The 21,569-nt window shown below is 37.9% G+C and overlaps 2 protein-coding genes and 1 pseudogene across 3 annotated transcripts in view; 2 read left to right on the top strand and 1 right to left on the bottom strand.

The window, feature by feature from the left end:
- The window catches only part of LOC137635575 (tRNA (uracil-5-)-methyltransferase homolog A-like), a 59,362-nt pseudogene extending 52,233 nt beyond the window's left edge, over window positions 1-7,129 (top strand).
- Window positions 7,130-7,135: 6 nt separating this feature from the next.
- Window positions 7,136-20,227, bottom strand: LOC137635570 (DNA replication complex GINS protein PSF1-like). Its single transcript, XM_068368032.1, has 5 exons — window positions 19,507-20,227; window positions 19,147-19,242; window positions 14,636-14,726; window positions 11,498-11,614; window positions 7,136-7,376 (listed from the first exon to the last, which is right to left on the bottom strand). The coding sequence occupies exons 1-5, from the start codon at window positions 19,599-19,601 to the stop codon at window positions 7,272-7,274; spliced, it is 504 nt and encodes a 167-aa protein (XP_068224133.1). The 5' UTR covers window positions 19,602-20,227; the 3' UTR covers window positions 7,136-7,271.
- LOC137635571 (uncharacterized) overlaps window positions 17,667-21,569 on the top strand; it is a 68,638-nt gene continuing 64,735 nt past the window's right edge. The window contains exon 1 of one of the 2 annotated variants that reach the window (XM_068368035.1): window positions 17,667-17,751. The gene's annotated coding sequence lies outside the window, so the exon portion shown is untranslated. The remainder of the gene's footprint in view (window positions 17,752-21,569) is intronic. The other variant, XM_068368040.1, reaches the window with a different exon arrangement.

Below are 21,569 nucleotides of genomic sequence, written 5' to 3'. Positions count from 1 at the left end.
AAGAAGATGTTTGCTAGATACGGTATTCCTACCCAATTAGTGTCCGATGGAGGACCACAATTCAGCTCGTTTCAGTTTAAAGTTTTTGTTAAAGAGTGGGGTATAGAGCACAGGATGTCATCTCCTGGACATCCTCAAGGAAATGGGAAGGCTGAAGCGGCAGTTAAAATAGTAAAAAATATGATGAAGAAGACGCATGCAGATGGAAAAGATCAATATTTGGCGTTACTAGAGCTGAGAAATACACCACGTCAAGACTCTAACTTGAGTCCAGCTCAGATGATGTTTGGACGTAAATTACGGTCGATAATTCCTGAAATTCTGAACAATGACAATCCAGTTTCTCAAAAAAGGGAAACCCGGAGAGAATCCATAAAGAAATATTATGATAAAACTGCAAGAGATATGACACCATTAAATGAGGGGCAACCTGTATATTATCAAAATCCAGACAAAAAGGGTTGGGAAAAGGGGCTCATTAGCCATGCACAAGGAAACCGATCCTATGTAATTGAGGGAAAGGAAGGAGGAATTTATAGAAGAAATAGAATTCATATCCGTCCAAATACACAGGATTCATCGGCAATACCAGAAATGGAAGAAACTAGTAAATTGAGGGAAACCAACGTCAATGATGAACAAACAAGCTATCATCCTATTTGCGACATGCCTAAATTGCCAAGAAGATCAGCTCGTCTGCAGGAAAAGATGAAGGGAGAATGATTTATTGTTTTATATTTTATTGTTTACAATGTATCCTACTTGTTCCTTATTTTATGTTATATCAATTTGTTTACTTTCTTATTTTTGTCAAAACCCAAAGAAAGGGGGATGTTTATGTTAACTACTTGTTTAGTTGTTTGTGTACATACTGTTATCTGGATGTTTATGTTAACTACTTGTTTGGTTGTTTGTGTACATACTGTTACCTGAAAACAACTTAACTACTTTACTGTAAATATCCAATCCATTGTAACATTACTCATATGATATTTATCTGTTGTTTACTATAACTATAAAACTGTAAATAAGTTAGTCAGTGTATATAGAGATTCTGAAGGATTAGGAATAAAGCACAGCACGCAGTTTCTGTAGTTTTATATTTCTACCAAAGAAAATTAACAATTCCCGCATTAGCAACATGGTTTCCTCTCCAAGTAAGCGAGAGCATAATACAACATGATAATTCCTACATGACTTACCTTCAACATAGAAAAATATTAAGGAAATTCTAGCATGAACAGGAATACTATAAAGTATTTGCTTAATGTAAAATAAGTTTTTTTTCTAATCAACCTGAACACATCAATATCAGAAATTTTTTTATATCATTGCCTCAACCCAAGAATTATTTTTTAAATGCTCTCGTCCTTGGCATCACTAGGCTCTTCCTTTTGCCATCAACTTATTGAAGTGATTTCCTCGTATCTCGATCACAAATCAACCAGATGCAGGTTTTTGTATATACTACTGTGTGATCAACAATACCACATTGGATCCTTCTCTCTGGTTATTTCTCAATTTCCCTTTGCTACACATACACAGAATTTTCTTGCCTATTCATACATTTTCTCTTTCCTCATACATCTGACAACACGTGCCTAACAATTCCTCTTTCAAGGTGTTGAATACAGCACTATAATTATTCAGCGGCAACTTTCCTCTTGATAAGAGTAGAAGAGACTCTAGCTATGGCAAGCAGTTTTTCTAGAAAGACACTCCAAAATCAAACCATTGTTCTCTAGTCTTGGGTAGTGCCATAGTCTCTGTACCATGGTCTTCCACTGTCTTGGTTTAAAGTTTTCTTACTTGAGGGTACACTCAGGCATACTATTTTATCTGTTTTCTTATTTCCTTTCCTTGGGATATTTTCTCTGTTGGAGCTCTTAGGCTTATAGCATCCCGTTTTTCCAACTAGGGTTGTAGCATAGCTATTAATAATAATAGTAATTCAGATTAGGTATTGTTGCTTTTAATGACTGTAACAATTTATTACCTTCAGGATGAAAATTAATCTTCTGGATATCTTGATAGCGTTTATAGTTGTATTTGAAGTTATATATGAATGTTTTTTGTACAACAAGGTGTTCTTAAATACTGCAAAGTCAAATTGGATGTTTTTAATATTATTATTACTAGCTATGCTACAACCGTAGTTGGAAAAGCAAGATGCTACAAGCCCAAAGGCTCCAACAAGGAAAATAGCCCAGTGAAGAAAGGAAATGAACAGGTTCTCGAGAAGGTTATTATTGGATGTTGTTAATATTATTATTACTAGCTATGCTACAACCGTAGTTGGAAAAGCAAGATGCTACAATCCCAAAGGCTCCTACAAGGAAAATAACCCAGTGAAGAAAGGAAATGAACTGGTTCTCGAGAAGTTTATTAATCTTTTGGTCAGAAGTTTTTGGAACTGTAAAAAGGATTTGATGTCACATATTTTCATTTAATTTCATTGATTTTTTTCTTATTGAAATGCCGAAGGTCGTTTTTCACATGACCTTTGGAACGTAGTACTTTTGTTTTTGAATTATGAAAAAGAGATTGAAGTATTTTTCGCATGGGTGACAGTCGCTCATTACGACGATGCCGTCTTCCTGTGAGTTTAATAACCATGCTAAATGCATTACTGTTATAACAATGTACTTTGACTGCATGTCAGAGTTAATTTCTGTACTAAAGGCATGGTAATGTCTGGCCATACTTCAATTCATCGGTATTTGTATAGATATCTGTTTGAGGCTCGAGGTGAGGATGGCAGGTTCATCCTTGCCAAGATTTTTGCACGTGATGTGTCCTACTATAAGCGCCGGCATTTTTATATTAGTGAACCCTCGTTTATCGCGGTAGATAGGTTCCAGACCCAGCCGCGATAGGTGAAAATCCGTGAAGTAGTGACACCATATTTACCTATTTATTTAACATGTATATTCAGACTTTTAAAACCTTCCCTTGTACGTAGTACTGTTAACAAACTACCCTTTAATGTACAGAACACTTAATGCATGTACTACAGTACCCTAAACTAAAACAGGCACAAATATTAAAGGCGATTTTCTATCATGCGTTTCCTAAACGCCAAAAAGCACGATAAAAAATGGCAACCAATGTTTTGTTTAAGTTTCTCTGATCATAATGAAGAAACAAACGCATTTACTGTACACATCTGTGTATAGGTTAGTTTTTGCATCGATTATATTGATTATTCAGCACAGTATGTTGATTTTGTTATTACCAATATGTATATATATATGGGTTATGAAAAAAATCCGCGAAGTGGTGAATCCGCGATGGTCGAACCGCGAAGTAGCGAGGGTTCACTGTACTTCAGCAGCAGGTCTTCTGAAAACTATTTAAACTTTTATAATGACGTAACTTTTATGGTTTTAATTGAGTTCTCTTTCATTTTTCATATATAATAAATGCTATGGGTGCCAATGACCTTAGGTATCAGGATGCCAGAAAACTTTCAATCAATCAATTATCAATTCATCGTGATCTATCAATACGAAAGTATTGAAATTGAATCGTCGGGAAATTCTCGTGAGAGATTGAAGTATTTTTATCGTAAGTATTCTTCCTTTGGAAGGTCTGGATATTAATGTATTATTATAAAGTGAAAAGGCCAGATATTCTGAATATTAATGTATTATTATAAAGGGAAAAGGTCGAATATGTTTTTGAAAACCTCATATCCAACCGGGATTTGGTCTAATTTGGAAATAAATGTCAAAGAAAGGAACTGATTTTCTTTAATATGACAGAAAACTCATTAATCAATCAATGCCTGAAATTAGGTTTATATTTTTGTAATATTTTGTTAAAATGGAAGTTGAAATGTTTAAAAAAATGTGATTAAGAGATTGAAGTATTTTTTTTAAACGATATTTGTGTATTTTAAGAAATCTTATTACCAAGAGATTGAAGTATTTTGAAAGAGATTGAAGTATTTTATTTGAAAAGAGGCAAATATGATGTATTTTAAGAATATCATAATGAGATTAAAGTTTTTTTTAGAGGAGTCAAACAATATTAGTGAATTTTAAGAAATATCACATTGAGGTTGAAGCATTTTAAAGAGGAGATGAAAGTCTTCTTTTTAACCCTGGAAAGGTATGCGACCCCTACAGCATTTTCAAAACCTGTTTTTTCCCCATAAATCATCAGCTGTCTCGAATATGGAAGTGATCAACCTGCAAGGGGTGACTAGTCTACATGCCATTGTCTGCTTTAGGACTGATTTTCGTCTAACTTCCCTCCTTCCCCGTTTTTTACCCCCCCCCCCCCCCCCCCCCCGGGGTCGACCTCGACCCTGAAATACCTTTAAAGGGGTAAGTGATCAAACAGCAAAGTTATTACATAATTATAAATTGTCGAACAGTGTTGATACTCGTTTGGTTCTTTATAGTTGGAAAGTGTGGGTGGATGGTGTGTCTACCACTTGCATGACATTGGTTTTGGCTTAGATCCCATATATTGCCATTTTCCCTCAAATGCTAATTTCTGAATTTTTTTATTTTTTGTAAATTTCTGATTTTTTTCTATTTATTTTGAATTTATCTTCAATAATGGCCAGCAGGCAGTATTCCCTCGGCATGGATGTCATCAACATACTTCTAATGGAGTTAAAAAGAGATGTTGATGATAATATGGAGCTTGCATACCCATTCTTCTGTCCAATGCCCTTACTTCCTGAACTCGGTCAGGTCTGATACTTCACCCGTCTCCCTTCTCTAAGATACTCCCAAGTTTTCCTACAAGATTGGCCATTATTATTTGTTTACAGTATCTACGATGTTTCTTATCCACTTTTCTTCCTTCCTCTGTCACGTCAAAAGCATTTCGATCTTTGAGATACTGTACCACTGTTTTGTCTCCAGCCTTCAGATGCTTGTGTAGCAGAACCTTGGGTACTTTTAATTTTTAATATTCTTGTTGTTTGCTTCCCTTTAGCGATCCTTTTCAATCTGACTTACCTGTTCATACTTTAGCTTGAAGAGTTAATCATCTATAGTGACCCTTTTCAAACTGACTTACCTGTTCATACTTTTGCTTGAAGAGTTAATCATCTATAGTGACCCTTTTCAATCTGACTTACCTGTTCATACTTTAGCTTGAAGAGTTAATCATCTATAGTGACCCTTTTCAAACTGACTTACCTGTTCATACTTTTGCTTGAAGAGTTAATCATCTATAGTGACCCTTTTCAATCTGACTTACCTGTTCATACTTTTGCTTGAAGAGTTAATCATCTATAGTGACCCTTTTCAATCTGCCTTACCTGTTCATGCTTTTGTTTTAGTTAATCATCTATAGTGACCCTTTTCAATCTGCCTTGCCTGTTTCTTAAGAGTTAATCATCAACAATTTTGTACTTAGAGATAATTATATTCCTTATCTATTTTTATTCTTTCATTTAGCTTTTCATCAATGAAAAGTTTATTCTATCAAGATGAGGTTTTCAAAATGCATGAGTTCACAGCTTCTATCTATATTTGTCAACTTTACCACACTAGTTTTCAGTCTGCAAAGGGACCTATAAACGTTGGTCTAACTGGTGAGGGACCTATGGTCGTTGTTCTATCACGCCCCAGTATCTATACCGACACTCATCGAAGTGAGCGAGCTGGGTTAATTCCTGGCATTCCATGCATTCCTTTTTTCTCTGGTATATTTAGAAATTTTTATGCCTTAGAAATGGTGCTATAAGGTGCATTTCACGGAGCGACACAGGTCGAGCCCAGAAATAGATTTTTCCTTCGTCAAAATCCCTTTATATATTTTGACAAGTAACCTAATGTGGTTATGGTTATGAGTTTGTATGAAAATCTGTCGTTGAAACATATTGTTTTGAAACATATTGTTTTGCGGATACTACCATGAGATTATTTTCTTTTAACTTTCATTATTGATTAAAATCATAAGTAAGGGTATTTCTAAGTGAAAATTTAATAAGGTAATTGTCTATCAGTTTCATTTAGCAGTTTATAACCTAAATATAAATTCCCATTTAATGCCAAATTTATATTTATATCATCAATTATCTAATTTATATTTAGTGATCTATGCTATCATAATCATGAGTAGTTTTCTTCTCACTATTGTAAAGTGCTGGTCATCATATCTAAAAACTTAGCTTCTACACTGAAGGTGTAATTGTTAACTATTTGAAATTAAGAATGAATAATGATGCAATTTTACCCAAACAGGAGGACGAAGGAAGTGGCGACGAAGCCGATGCATCGCAGGTTACAGGTTATGGCGCCTGGCAGAGCGTGTCGGGAAAACGCCGGAAGGAGATGTACCAGCCGTACGTCAATCCGCGTCACCAGTACGTCGAGGGGTCGGAGTAAGCGGCCGGGAGATCCTACGGCGGCGGAGCGAGATCCATGATGGGGGAAGCATCTGGGAGCTTAATGGGCCAGTATCCCATGGATGACAGGAGGCCACAAATGCAGGGGCAAAATTTCGACAGATACTTCAACAACACACCGAACAGAGTGTTTGAACGACTCGGATCGGGCTATGACCAGATGCAAGGCAACAGAGATCCGTACGCCAGAGACCCAATGGATGCGTACAGGAGAGACCTTTGGGCCCTTACGGTGTAACAGCGATGGATCCTTATGGGGCCCCGGCAGGCCCCTACGGCAGGACGCCTGCCGACCCGTATCGGCTTAGCAGAGAAGACTGCGATACCCAAGATATGTCTTCGCAGCGTAGCTCAGGACTCAGAATGTACCGCAGAGACTACACAAGTTACCGATTTTGATTTGAGAATTCCATGTATAAAATTTACAGCTTAATTTTACGTTAAACTATAGGCTTCAGCCACCTTCTTTAATGGGATCTTTTACCCATGTGAATATGTAGGTTAGCTTTTATTTTATAATAGTTTACCTTTGATAGAACAATTTAAAGATGATAGAAACAGTATCTTTGAGAAAGATAAACAAATTAATACTTAGACTGTATTATCATCGGTAAAGATTCCATCATTTGCTTTCGTGAGCACGAAGATAATTTTATGAACTCATCGTCACTTACGTTTAGTCATTACTTTTACTTTATTAAGTGAATAAATATAAAATAGTATCTAATGTAAGAAATTATTCCAGTAAAATAATATTCTCAGGTTTAACATTTTATTACAAAGTTGCCTTATTTTAATTATGACAAGAAAGACCTTGGTTTAAGTTCACTATGAACTATAAAATTGTTTAAAACTAATAAAAGTAAAAGATCAAGACCCATCAAATATTCTAAAACATCTATTGACAGTGAGACATTAGTAGGTAGTGCGTCGTATTCTTCTGTAAGATGACCGTGTCGCCTTCTTCGATTGCAAACTCACCGTAATCCTGAAGGCATCGGACCTGAGGAGAAACAATATGAATGAAACTGTGTTTTCCAAGTAGGCAAGTCTTGCATTACAATATTATTATTATTACTAGCTAATCTACAGCCTTAGTTGGAAAAGCAGGATTCTATAAGCCCAAGGGCTCTAACAGGGAGAAAATTGCCCAGTGAGGAAAGCAAACGAGGAAATAAACTACAAGAGAAGTAATGAACGATCCAAATATCTTGAAAACTGTAACAACATTAAATTAGATCTTTTATATATAAACTATTAAAACTTGAAAAAAATAACAGAAATATGATAGAAGAATGTGCCCTCAAGCAAGAGAACTCGAACCCAAGAAAATCCGCCCAGTTGTACCTAAAGACATAAGCATTTTGCTTTGGTCAATACAATCTCGCTACAACACTGTATCCTAATAATGCCTCCAATAGGAAATTCATTCATACATTTGAAAATTATCACTGGGAACTATACTCAATTCCTTTTAATGAGCTGCATTTGCACCGACTCGCAGTGGTGCCCTTTCAGCTCTGAAAATTTCCCTGCTCTCTGATTAGTTGGAATTATCTTATCCAACCAATCAACGATCAGGAAACTTTTCCGAGCTAAAAGGGCACCCCTGCGAGTCGGTGCAAATATGCCTCACTAAAAAGAATCGACTATAACTAGAGCATCAGTAGTTAAAGCTACAAAACCTTTAAACCAGATTAGGGACTATAAATATAAAACCTGCTTTAGCATTCTAAGCTTAAATGAGCTACCAAATATTTGAATACCATTAGGTAAGAAGCTGTATAATAACCTATACTATAGAATTTACTTGTTAAATATTGGGTAAATTTATTAAGAGTATGCTGAGAAAAACTGAGGTGTCTCCTACTGTATATACTGGCAAATCCTGTCCCCTTCTAATAAAATATACACTGTCACAGTCTTGTGCCTTTCAATGTGAACAAATTGATAAGTACTGATAGTAGATTATATGACAGTATTACCCAAACAAAAGTAGTAATCACTGAAGTGGATTTGGACAGCTGATTCACACGCTAAACATATAGTATTCATATAATTTCAGACTTTCCACACAGGGGGCACTTTTGGGAATTGGACCTCTGGTAAGTATCATAATCTGATATAAAAAAAGACTCTTAAGAGTATCCAAAACTTAAATTTCCAGTCATTTGTATATTTCCTAATTATATTAACCTGAGTTCTTTAAAAGCAGTATGGGTTTGGTGAAGCTGGAAGTTTGCCTGTTCAAATAAAAACAAGATGGTTGTAATCACTGAAAGGTGACAGGTAAGCCCTAACAGTCTTGAGTAGCCACTGTGCCCATGACATAGGACTAGTGGAGAAGCATAGGCAGGAAGAAAACTTGTACTCGTGTTTGCATAGTCAAGAAAATTAAAAATGACTTGAAATTGGCGATTTGTTCATACGCAAATACAAACATTAGTCTTTTAATAGATGACACTCCTAAAGAGAGAGGAAATTCCTATAACTAACCTAGATGGCTTAAATACTAAGATGTCAAAGCACTTAAACTTGTAAAAGGTTTCAACGGATAACTTTAAACAATCTGGGAAAAGGATATCTCGGGTGATAGACTCTGTTTTGCCAACACTTGACAGATAATCATGGAGGTACAAATATCCAAAGGGATTATGTTATCCAAAATATATATTGGGTTTGTATAAAGCTGTTCATCCTCTCCCTCATAAGGAGGATAGGGAATATACTGCCCTGTTGGGAGGCTTGCCTGCGTCAGACATATGATACAGCAAATGACGGCACAACCGTTGCACCCCGAGAGACGAGAAAGAAAAGAGGAAAAAGGGGCAGACATTTATACCTTTGATATTAGGACTTATGTTGCAACCGCTATCTTAGACTAGATGCTTCTTGTCCTGTGAGGGTTCGCTACACTACCAGTTGAGTGGCTACCAACAGCCCAAAGGTAAAAGTGTCCGGGGACCTGCGAGTATATTTCCAAAAGCAGTCTGCTGTTAACATAATCTAGCCTTCAAGACTTGCGTCACTGACAGGTGGTGGTGAAGAAACGACAGAAGAGACCCGAAAATCTAATACGGTAAGCAAGGACTCTAACGGTCGCCATGTCCTGTGTTCCTTCCGAAGCAGTGGTCCGACAATTGCTGAGCTTGGACCACTGGAAGTTTTGGCCTTCCTTAGGCATTGATGGTGACCCATCAGCAGAAAAGCTGTTGGAGGTGTTAGCAGATGCTCTAACGTCCAGGACATCTGCTTCGGAAGGAGCGCAGGACATGGCGACTGTTAGATTCCTTGCTTACTGAATTAGATTTTCGGGTCTCTTCTGTCGTTTCTTTACCACCGACCATTATTCGGCCCCGTGCAGGAATGAGTACATACACCCTCAGTTGTCACGAAGGAAGCTCCCCTTGCCCACCACCTTCTTCTAATAGCTCAAGAGAAAATACATCAACAATGACGACCAGCAGAGTGATTGTAGAATTTTGGCCAACTAGCGAGCTCATCCTTCACAATAGAAGAGGAATGATGATGGCACACATCTCCTTAAAAGAAGTGACCAGAGATCAGGATGATTTTCTTCTGTCCCGTAAGGGCACTACGACGTTAGTTGAAGAGGACTGAGCCAAGGCCGTCTCGAATAAAGGACAGGTGGTCCGAGCTCTGCAAGTGTCGTCCTCACAAACGATGGAGAACATTGACGAGGAAGTAGAAGGATATTACCTTCACTGAGAGGAGTGGATGCTCTTACTTTAGGAACCTGGTTTTGGGGCAAATCGAGGTCTCCTACCTTCCTCGGTTTTCTTCTGGAGGGCTTGGATCTACGGTTAGGTTAGGTTATAAAAAAAGTGCACCAGTCTAAGTGCCGGAGGGGAGAGCAGCTAAAAAGCTTCTTTGGCAACAGCTTGTGCAAATTTGCCTCTGAAGACAATCTCTCTTTAAGATTTCTTTTTCCTACAACCGTAATCAAACCACTATAAAAGGAGGCTATGACCTACACTCATCACAGGGTGATTACTGCAAGCAATCGTGCCCCTTGCAAAAAAGGACTAAAGAGATGGGAGCCAACAGCAGGCCAGCAGGTTTACCAGGGCAGACCCAAATGTCGGTATGTGGGGTTTCCACCATAAGCAGACGGCAAACGTTTCTGATAAAAAAAAATCAGAGAACAATCATAACAGCCAAGGTTAGAGATAAAGAGATTTATGTCGGTAGTTACTTGTCGGTACTCACAGCCATGCTACCACCACCTCACTATACATTTTAACATCCAAGTTCCAGCTTCGTTGAATACTTCTATTAAAGAATGAAAGTTTGCATTCATATAAAAACAAATATAGTTTGTATTTGTGTAGAAAAAATAGAATTGACATAAGGAAGAAAGTCCAGAATTGAAAATGAGAGGAATATATTTCATGTCTAACCCAGAAGTAAACACACTATAATTCTGCCTTAACCTAAAATTAATTATTACTAGCTAAGCTACAACCCTAGTTGGAAAAGCAGGATGGTATAAGCCCAAGGGCTCCAACAGGGAAAAAAAAACTAACAGGGAAAGGAAATGAACAAACTGTAAGAGAAATAATGAATATGAAATATCTAAAGATTGGTGACATTAAAATAAATCTGTCATGTAAACCATGAAGAGACTTTATCAACCTGTTCAACATAAAAAAAAAAAAAAAACATTTGCTGTAAGTTTGAACATCTGAAAAAACTGAAAATCATTATCATGATTTTAACCCTTTTACCCCCAAGCAGTTTGGAACTTTCCAACCCTTAACCCCCAACCGTTTTTTTTTTTTTCAAGCACGTTCTGCAATATTTTTTTTTTTAGATTGCGCTGACAGCCTTAATTTTCGTCATAGAGAGGTCAGGTTGGTCTTATTATTTTGAAAAATGCCTAAAGTTTCTCATAAAATTACCAAAATTATGAAAAAAAAAATGCAAATAGCAGTTTTTTGCAAGGACGTACCGGTACGTCCATGGGGGTTAATGGATGAGTTTTGTGAAACGTACCAGTACAGTACGTCCATTGGGGGTAGAAGGGTTAAATGCAAAGTTATTTATAGCACACTACAGTACTTCAAATGCATGAATATATAAGGAAGAAAATTTTGTGGTTACCTCAATGTATAAATTTTTGGGAGGCTTAATGTCTTGGGTGAGATCCAACCCGCAACCTTCTCCGAGGGACCTCATGTAATTCGCCAGATTTTTATTGTATTTATTGAACCACTGAATCTGGAAGGAATTTCAACATTATTGTAAATTTTAAACTGGCAAATATTACAAGCATTTAAATATAAGCAAATATTGCAAATATTCATACGGGTAAATACTACGACCACTTAAATAGAGGCAAATACTGTAACTATGTAAACAGTTAAGACTGTGATCAATTCTATGATGTTTTCATACACTACACGTTGCAATTTTTACGGACAACACTGGCATCTTCCGAATTTCAAACAAAATTATCACTTAACATATCGTCCCCCTCATAAACTAACTGCCTAAGTCATTTTCTCCACTTGATGGGAAATAAAAAAACCTTATTTCCTAATTCTTTATATCATTGTGTTGAGCTTCAATTCACAAATTCTAATTCACAAATTCCTCTGTTGAGAATTTGTGAATTGAAACTCAAGAAAATGATATAAAGAATTAGGAAATGAGAAGGTTTTATTTTGATTTCCCAACAAGTGGAGAAAATGACTTAGGCAGTTAGTTTATGAGGGTGACGATATTCAAAATACAGTAATCGTGAAAATTACTTCTTATTTTTTATTAAATTTTTTCATGCAATAACACATAATGCTGGTAATGAAATTTTTGAATAGCAGAACTAAAACGAAATAAAAATATTAGTTTTAGAAACATAAAAATATTGAGATTTATTTGCTGCTAATTCACCATCAGTGCATTGTAAGTTGATAATTTTGCCTCTGCTTTCTTTAATTTTAACTATATTATATACTAAAAGAAAATGGATTTGAGCAGTATTGAAATGACACAAAAAATTATCAATAAATCAAAGAAAATAACCAAAGATCTTCATATCTAACAGAATCAGTAACCCAAAACTGTGTGTTTGACCACCGACAAAGTTTGGCAAAACAGAGGCTTAGGAAAGAAGACATTTCCGGTAGGTGTAAATTTAAGGAGAAACCACACAAAGTTAAGACAGCAGTGGGAAGAACAAGGGCTAAAGAATATGATGAGTTATATAAAAGGCTGGATACAAAAAGAGGGAGGAAAAGAATTTACCGATTGGGCCAAGCAGGGAAAGATATACAATATGTAATGGTTATAAAAGATGAAAATGGTAATGTTATCATTGACGACAGGCGAGTGATAAACAAAGAATATTTGAGAGAGCTCATGAATGTGTACAATGCAAGAGAGGAGAGGCTGCTTGAAGCTCTGCGGACATATAGAGGTACTTGACAAAAGGAAGATAGAATAAGGAAAAGCCTTGAAGAGAATGAAAAAGAGAAGGGCAGTGGACCCAAACGATATCCATGTGTAAGTGCTTGGTATATGTAGAAGAGAAGTTCCTAACGAGGCTGTTTCAAAGAATCTTGCTGTGGATAGAATGCCTGAAGAGTGGGGAAAATGTACCCTGGTGGCTATATACAAAAAGAATGAAGATGCTTAGAGCTGCACAGACTACCGTGGAATAAAGCTGAAAATCTAGGAAAAAGTAATATTATTATTATTATTATTACTAGCCAAGCTACAACCCTAGTTGGAAAAGCAAGATGCTATAAACCCAAGGGCTCCAATAGGGAAAAATAGCCCAGTGAGGAAAGGAAATAAGAGAATAAATAAATGATGAGAACAAATTAACAATAAATCATTCTAAAAACAGTAACAACATCAAAACAGGTATGTCATATATAAACTATAAAAAGACTTAAGGACACAAGTTGACGATGAGTGGAGAGCAGTATGATTTCGTGCCAGGTTGGAGCATTTTGCATGTAATATTCGTTTTGCAAATCTTAATTGAAAAATATCGTGGCCAGAAAGAATTACATTCCGAGTTTGTGGATCTACAGAAAGCTTATGATATAGTGCCACGAGATGAATTAGGGTACTGTATTGTATTGCATGAAGAGCTCGGAAGTGGATGAGAAGTATGTGAGGGGCAAGTGCAGGATACATATGCTTAAGCAGGAGTCTCCATCGTCCATGTTATTTGCTGCCAACAAAGTGATCTGTGGCGAAAGTGATGAGGAGGTTGAAGCAAATCTCAAGATTTGGGGGACTGCACTAAAGAGGAAGGGTATGACTTGATATATAGATTTGAAAATGATAATAAATTTATTTAGAATCAACTACTGTATACAGAGAAATAATGGGTGCGATGGAAAGATGAGGAATGGAATGGCTGAAGAAAAGTATCAGGTGTGGTTTGGCACAAGAGGATATCAGCAAGTCTGAAAGAGACGGCCCATAAAATGGCAGTAAGACCAGCTATACTGTATGGTTTGGAGACCAAACCTAGAAGCAAGAAGCAGAGATAGTAGTTGCAGAAATGAAAATGGAGTTCTCGCTGGGGGGTAACGAGGAAGGATAAGATCGGAAATACATTCACTAGAGTGACTAGAGGAACTGCATACGTCAATCAGTTTGGAAAGAAAGCGAGGGAAGCAAGACCAAGGTGGTACGGGTACGTGAAGAGAAGGAACATTACGTCGGGAGAGCAAAGCATGGAGCCACCAAGGTAGGAGGAGGAGAGGAAGGCCTAAGAGGAAATTTATGGTTTCAATAAGAGAAAACATGAGAGCAGTTGGTGTGACAGTAAATAGAAAGATACAATTTTCCGCTATGGTGACCTCTGAATGAGAGAAACCAAATGAAAAAGAAGAAAGAAGTTTTGTACAGTACACATTCCTTAACCCTTTTACCCCAGGCTATTTGGAAATTTCCAACCCTTAACCCCCAAGGGGTTATTTTTTTCTCAGCACATTTTGCAGTATATTTTTTTTAAATTGCTCTAACAGCCTTAATTTTTGTCATAGAGAGGTCAGCTTGGTCTCATTCTCTTGGAAAATGTCTGAATTTTCTCGAAAAATTATCAAAAATATGAAAAAAAAAAAATTTATAGCATTTTTTCACAAGGACGTACCGGTACGTCCAGGGGGGTAAAGGGATGGCTTTTGTGAAACGTACCAGTACGTCCTTTGGGGGTAAAAGGGTTAACCAACCAAGGAAATTCGTAAGGTTTAACCAACACTGAACCGTCCGAACAAATACCTCCGGTTCGCAGAGAGTTGCTCGAATGTTGGCCGGCAGGATGTTTCCGAACTCCCACCGCATGTCTCGGATTCGCTCTAATCTGCTGTATCTGCGGAGAGAAAGAGACGTCTATATAGGGACAAGTCGGTTAGTTGGCCTTCACTGTACATGAATCCACTATTACCCAGCTTCATTAATGTTGTAGTTTTTTAGTTTTTAATAGATTGTCATTTTATACATGTCGCATTTTTGTGCAGATACTTATAAGGGAAAGTCTGATTAATTACTTTATCATTATTATTACTTGCTAAGCTACAACCCTAGTTGGAAAAGCAGGATGCTATAAGCCTAGGGGCTCCAACAAGGAAAACAGCCCAGTGAGGAAAGGAAAAAAAAGGAAAATAAAATAAAGAAGAGTAACAACATTAAAATAAATATCTCCTATATAAACTATAAAAAATTTAACAAACAGAGAGAGAGAAATTATATAGAAGGGTACAGAGAAAATGGCACTACCCAAGACTAGAGAACAATGGTTTAATTTTGGAGTGTCCTCCTAGAGGAGCTGCTTACCATAGCTAAAGAGTCTTTTCTACCCTTACCAAGAGGAAAGTAGCCACTGAACAATTACAGTGCAGTAGTTAACCCATTGGGTAAAGAAGAATTGTTTGACAATCTCAGTGTTGACAGGGGAGAATCTGTAAAGAATAGGCCAGACTATTCAGTGTATGTGTAGTCAAAGGGAAAATGAACCGTAACCAGAGAAAAGAATCCAATGTAGTACTGTCCGGTCAGTCATAAGACCCCATAATATGGCTTGGCACTGGGGGCAAGTAAAGCCCCTGACTGACGAGTTGAAACTGTTGAACATGGAAGAGATTGGACGGTAGAAAGGAAGTGACGATAGACTTGAGGTAGAAGGCTAAAAAGGAGGTCCAGTTTAGGGGGGTTGCAAGGACACTTCAAGGACCATTAGGTAATGCCTATAGCACTCAAAATCAGGTGCACTGAAAGCGCTGAGCAGAAAACCAGACACCTAAAACTTCTTGGAAGTTAGGGACTACAGTACTGAACTTTTCATACTGTCTTCAATCATGTTAGAAAAAACTCATATTGACTCATTACTACAAGCTGGAAATTTTCTATATCAGATAAAAAAAAAAATCACCTTTTTACCTCTTTTTGATAAAAGGGTAAGAAATGTTTCCTTACAACAATTAATGAAGATATTTACTAATTTCTAACTTCTATAACGGACATAAGTTTCCACTTCGCATCAATATCAAATACATCTTTTGTTATTTTTATGAACCAATTGGTAGCAACCTCGCAACATCGTCTACCATTTGGGAGTCCACGTTTGACCCCAATGGGAAGTGAAAATATAAATATAAAGTCATTTGTAATTTTCCTAACTATACAAATCTCAGTCCTTTAACAGAAGATTGACTTGGGCAAAGCTAGAACTGCTGTTACACATATTGGTAGGAGCATCTAACTGTTGAGTCTAAGGAAAATTATTCCTCCCAAGGGCAACCACTCCAAAGGACAGCTAGGATTATAGCCTAGCTTGTAATAATAATAATAAAAGCCTTTTCAACATCATGAGATAGAACAAAAGCAATTGTGGTGGCCGATGTGGTAACGTCCCTGACTGTTGAACGCCAGACTGGGGTTCGAGTCCCGCTCAAACTCATTAGTTTCTTTGGTTGCTGCAACTTCAATAATAATAAAAGCCTTTTCAACATCATGAGATAGAACAAAAGCAATTGTGGTGGCCGATGTGGTAACGTCCCTGACTGGTGAACGCCAGACTGGGGTTCGAGTCCCACACAAACTCGTTAGTTTCTTTGGTCGCTGAAACCTCACCATCCTTGTAAGGTCAGGATGGGGGATTTGGGAGAGCCTATAGGTCTATCTGCCGAGTCATCAGCAGCCATTGCCTAGCCCTCTTTGGTCCTAGCTAGGATGGAGAAGGGCCTTGGGCGCTGATCATATATATATATGGTCAGTCTCTAAGGCATTGTCCTGCTTGATAGGGCAATGTCACTGTCTCTCGCCTCTGCCATTCACGAACGGCCTTTAAGCCTTTGAATGGCAGCTACCATTTTCATCTTGACAGAAAACTCTATTTCATCATTTTGGTACCACGGCCGAAACTTGTGAATTTGTATCTTTCTGTGGATGTTTTGACTCGGGTGAAAAAAGCAACACTTTACTTAAGTTTGAGGAAAAACTGTGCACAGACTATTAATCATAGCTATTTCAAAATCAACCAAGAAGGTTTCTGGAGTTATTAAGTTTTTCAATTAAGCATACTTTACAAGCATTGATTAGTGCATGAGAATGAGGTACAATGGGATAGTGCATGATATACTAGATGATAGAAGTATAGATGGGAATCTTAACCCTTTTACCCCCAAAGGACGTACTGGTAAATTTCACAAAAGCCATCCCTTTACCCCCATGGACGTACCGGTACGTCCTTGCAAAAAAATGCTATAAAATTTTTTTTTCATATTTTTGATAATTTTTTGAGAAAATTCAGGCATTTTCCAAGAGAATGAGACCAACATGACCTCTCTATGACAAAAATTAAGGCTGTTAGAGCAATTTAAAAAAAATATACTGCAAAATGTGCTGGGAAAAAAATACCCCCCTGGGGGTTAAGGGTTGGAAATTTCCAAATAGCCTCGGGATAAAAGGGTTAATAATACAATGAATGATAGCGATATGGAAGAAGTGAAAGAGACAATATTTGAAGGCCCAGTTACTCAAAGCAAAGGTCCCATTCCTGACTATGATTGGGTAAGGAAAAAATAAGGTGTTTGTGTGAGAAGGATTTGGCAAAGTAAGGGGGGGGCGAGGTATGTATAGGATCAACTTTTTATGTATTTTTTTCCAATTGAGAGAGAGAGAGAGAGAGGTAATTAGTGTAACGATTGTTTGTAGTGAGAAAGACTGCTGGTATAATTAAGGTTGTTTGTTTACTTTCTTGTAGCTAGTTTAGACCAGTAGTGAATGTCCTGGGTAAAGGTGTTTTTTAACTGACTGCTGCCAGAGGCAGTTGTGTGTTCAAATACTGGAATCATTCTTTTTTCTACCAGCTTTGGAAGTGTTTATCTATTATATTGGTAAGTACAGAATTGCTTTCTTTGCCTTTGGGGTGATTGTGAATGATAGAAAGTTTATTATTTATCTTTGATTTTAGTAAGATAAGTTTAGATGGCTAGGAATGTCCATACATGTTTTTTCTTTGCATTTTGAATTTGGACAAATTATTGCTGGCCAGGATTATCATAAGTGACATTTATTAGACTGTTCTTGAGGATTGTATAACCTTTGATGACCTGGCTTGTATAAATAATTTCTCCTGAATGGATGATGATGACAATAATGATTATTACCGATTAACTGAAGCAATTGTGGCAGATTTTCCATCAGTGTTGTGTTTTGCCATAGAGTTGTGGCTGTGCCGTTAAAGACAGTTCGGCTTAGTGCGTCTGGACAACAGTATCTGTATTACTATATACAGTATATAAAGTACATATACATACTTATATATTATTTGTTTGCGGTTATTGTTTTAGTTTTAAGTTTTGTTAATGTTTTTTTGGTTCGTTTGAATATTGTTGCTTTATCTAATTGATTTAGTTATATGTATTATAGCAATAAGTGTGATTGTTGGAGTTTCTTTTTAATATTGATTTTTTATTATTATTATTAATTATTACTGGCTAAGCTACAACCCTAGTTGAAAAAGCAGGAATGCTATAAGCCCAAGGGCTCCAACAGGGAAAATAGCTCAATGAGGAAAGGAAATAAAGAAAAACTACAAGAGAAGTTTAAGAACAATAACATTAAAATAAACCTTTCATATAAAAATTTGAAAATAACAAGAGGTAGAGAAACAAGACAGAATAGTGTGCTCGAATGTACCCACAACCAAGTTTTAAAGTTAGATTTAATTTCCCTTCAGTCCAAGAGTCTGGTTTGTGATAATGTAAGGAGAAAAGTTAGTGCTGCAGAGACTTTTGTCTGTAAGATTCCAGGGTGTGGGGTTTGTCTTTACCACATCCCGCCACAGCGTGAGACCTAGCACTACTAGCAAGAGCGTGACCTCTTGTACCGAAACACCTTCCTGTTAGGAGATGGGATTTTTACAGCTCTGCTCCCCCCCCCCCCCCAGTGTGTCACTATTTATCTTTGTGAGTATCCACCCTTTTGCTTGGCCAATTGTGTAGAATGAACTCTTACCAACTCAAAATATCACAAACTTTCAAATTTATATTTTTCCTAGCCACACAAACCCGAGTCCTTTAAATAACGGCGAGAGGAGACGATCTCTTGTCCCATGAGGGCGCTGTGGAGCTACCTGAAAAAGATCCAACACCTTCGGCCCGAGTGTTAGTTTTCGAATGACACCGCCGCGTAGGAACAACTCTTATTTCATAAAATAATGCAGCAACTACAGTAATGTACATTGTATGAGCATCAATTCTATTCACGGAAATATATCCCATACTAACAGGTAGGCCCGAAGGCATCTTTTATTCTGTTCCAAAGCGGCGTGTCTTAAATGTACGCCGGAAAAATACTTCACTTCGCCTGCCACAGTGGCATTCCTGGAAAAGAATTTCAAATATTTAAAAATTTGTATTTTCTGTGTCAAAAAACATCAAATACTTTACTTTATGGGCTGCTTATCTGGTCCTGTATAACAGGAGTATATAAAAGTTTTTTTTTGCAACATGCAAATATGGTCATGACGTCAGCCTCAAAAAATTTAGTAATTGTCAAAGCCATAACACAAGTTGGAGATTTGTGTAAGAACAATTTCTTCATTTGAAATATATCACATATATGTAATGTCACAGACGTTTTCTTACGTGTATAAGTGGCTATCAGTGTAGGTACTCCCTAGGAAGGAAGGTTCTGAAGAGAGGAAGGAAGGTTCTGAAGAGAGGAAGGAAGCCCCTTTCATTCTACTGCATTCTCATGCCACAATAATGCTGAAAATAACTGTCGATGTGACAAGGAAAATGCGTTCAAAGATCTATGGGTACCTTTTAATTACTGGAGCTGTGAAGATAATCTGTCTTTAGAGAACCAAACATTACGCACCTGTGAGTGGTTCTTGTGGAATGCTAAAGTTGCGGCAATACTACGAATGTCGTGAGCCTTGGGAGGGACCCCAGTCGACACATTTTCCAAAGATTTGTATGCTCTCATGATAGCCTCTCGTAAGCAGAAAGAGATGGTGTTCTCGGTTACTCCCTTCTTGTTTCGACCTGTGCTTACAAACAAGTTAGGGACGAGAGGGCGAAAGGGTGAGGGCCTCTTTAGATAAAGATGGACTGCCCTTACAGGACAAAGTAAGACTGTCATGATCATCAGTTACCTCGCTGATTGCTGAAATCATAAGGGAGACAACTCTCTCATCAGTCAATGATGGATTTTGGGTCTTGGTTCGGCACAAAAGTAAAAAAGACAAAAAGACAAATCTTTTAAACACCCAGATTGTGACACCAAGTGAGAGAGACTGTGTAGTTCACTCATTCTCTTTGATGATGAAAGAGCTAAGAGAACCACTTATCTTCAATGTTAGGTCCCTGTCTGTTGCTTTGCATAGCAGTTCGTCGGGTACCAACTTTAGGACCTTAAAGCCTTCAACACACTCCCGGACGGGAGTTCAAGTTCCCGAGGTGGGCAAGATTGCTCAAATCTTCTGAATAAAGCCAAGAGTTCCCACAAGGAGGAGAGATCAATTCCCTTCAGTCTGAAGACCTGGCTCGAGGCTGAGCGATAGCCTTTACTGCTGTGACTGACATTACTTTCTCCCTCCACATCTATGACACCAATCACAGAAAAGTGACCACTTTGCCTGATAGATCGCTGCGGAGGACTTGCGGAGGTATCCTGAAGTGCTCCGTAGTCAGTCTCGAAAAGCCTTTCCTTTGGAGGTGGTGTTGAATAACCCTCAGCCGTGAAGAGACGGGCAGTGAGCCGTTTCGTAAAACTTTCACATGAGGTTGACATAAAAGGTTTGACCAATCTGGACGTTCTCTTGGAACTTCTGTGTGAAGATCTAGAATAGTCCAGGTACCAATCCACTTGTGGCCACCTTGGCGCGATTAGCGTTACTCTTTGGTTTTGTGACAACCTTATCTTGTTCAAGACCTGACGGATCAGACAGAACGGGAAATGCATAGACGCCATCCTGTCCTAAGAGTGTTGGAAAACAGTCTTCCGTTACTGCTGCTGCATCCAGGACTGGAGAAGAATATACTGGTAGATTGTTGTTCAGATATGCGGCGAACATGTCTACGGCCAGGGAAGCTCGCATACTGTATTCAGCAGACTCTTCGCCACTAGATAATCCACAGACAATTCTGAACCAATTACAGTATCGACAACTAGTCGGATCATATTGTCTATCAAATTCTTTTACCATGGGATGAATTGACCTGAGAGATGAATGGTATTTACATGTGCTAGTGTTGCATCCCTACTGCCAACTGACAGAGGATCTGGCATACCGAGCCCCCAGCTTGTTGACAAAAGTCACTACGGTTGTGTTGTCGTTCATCAACACTACCGAGTGACTTTCGATCGCTTCTGTAAAGCAGAGTAACACGAGATGCGCTGCTTTGAGATCCAGACAATTTACGTGGAACGACTTGTCTTCCTGTGACCATAGTCATGAGATTTGTTCCTTCTTTTCGAGAAGCATCTGAAATGATTCAGAAGTCTACAATAGAGTTGGAATCAGTAAAGGTGCTATCAGATCCCCCTCCTCTAAACACCCCGAGAGATCTGTTCTTCTGTCTCGTGGGATCTTCCAAAGGGCCGATAGTGAGTCTGAGGTCTGCGACCATTAGTGGCCACTGTACCGAGCGAAGGGTACCAGTTTCTGTATGCATGAAAGGGGACCCACAAGCTTCTGCTAGAA

Source organism: Palaemon carinicauda, unplaced genomic scaffold (genome assembly GCF_036898095.1).
Source record: "Palaemon carinicauda isolate YSFRI2023 unplaced genomic scaffold, ASM3689809v2 scaffold142, whole genome shotgun sequence".
Classification (NCBI taxonomy): domain Eukaryota; kingdom Metazoa; phylum Arthropoda; class Malacostraca; order Decapoda; family Palaemonidae; genus Palaemon; species Palaemon carinicauda.
This window is presented reverse-complemented; position numbering and strand designations above follow the sequence as displayed.

What these genes read in the sequence shown, in the direction of transcription:
- LOC137635570 (XM_068368032.1), bottom strand. Translation starts at nt 19,601, where the DNA reads ATGAAAGGGGCTTCCTTCCTCTCTTCAGAACCTTCCTTCCTCTCTTCA. An exon ending in ACTGATAGCCACTTATACAC is followed by an intron (nt 19,243 to 19,506) that starts GTAAGAAAACGT and finishes ATTCTTTTCCAG; the next exon opens with GAATGCCACTGTGGCAGGCG. An exon ending in AGATGCCTTCGGGCCTACCT is followed by an intron (nt 14,727 to 19,146) that starts GTTAGTATGGGA and finishes TTCTCTCCGCAG; the next exon opens with ATACAGCAGATTAGAGCGAA.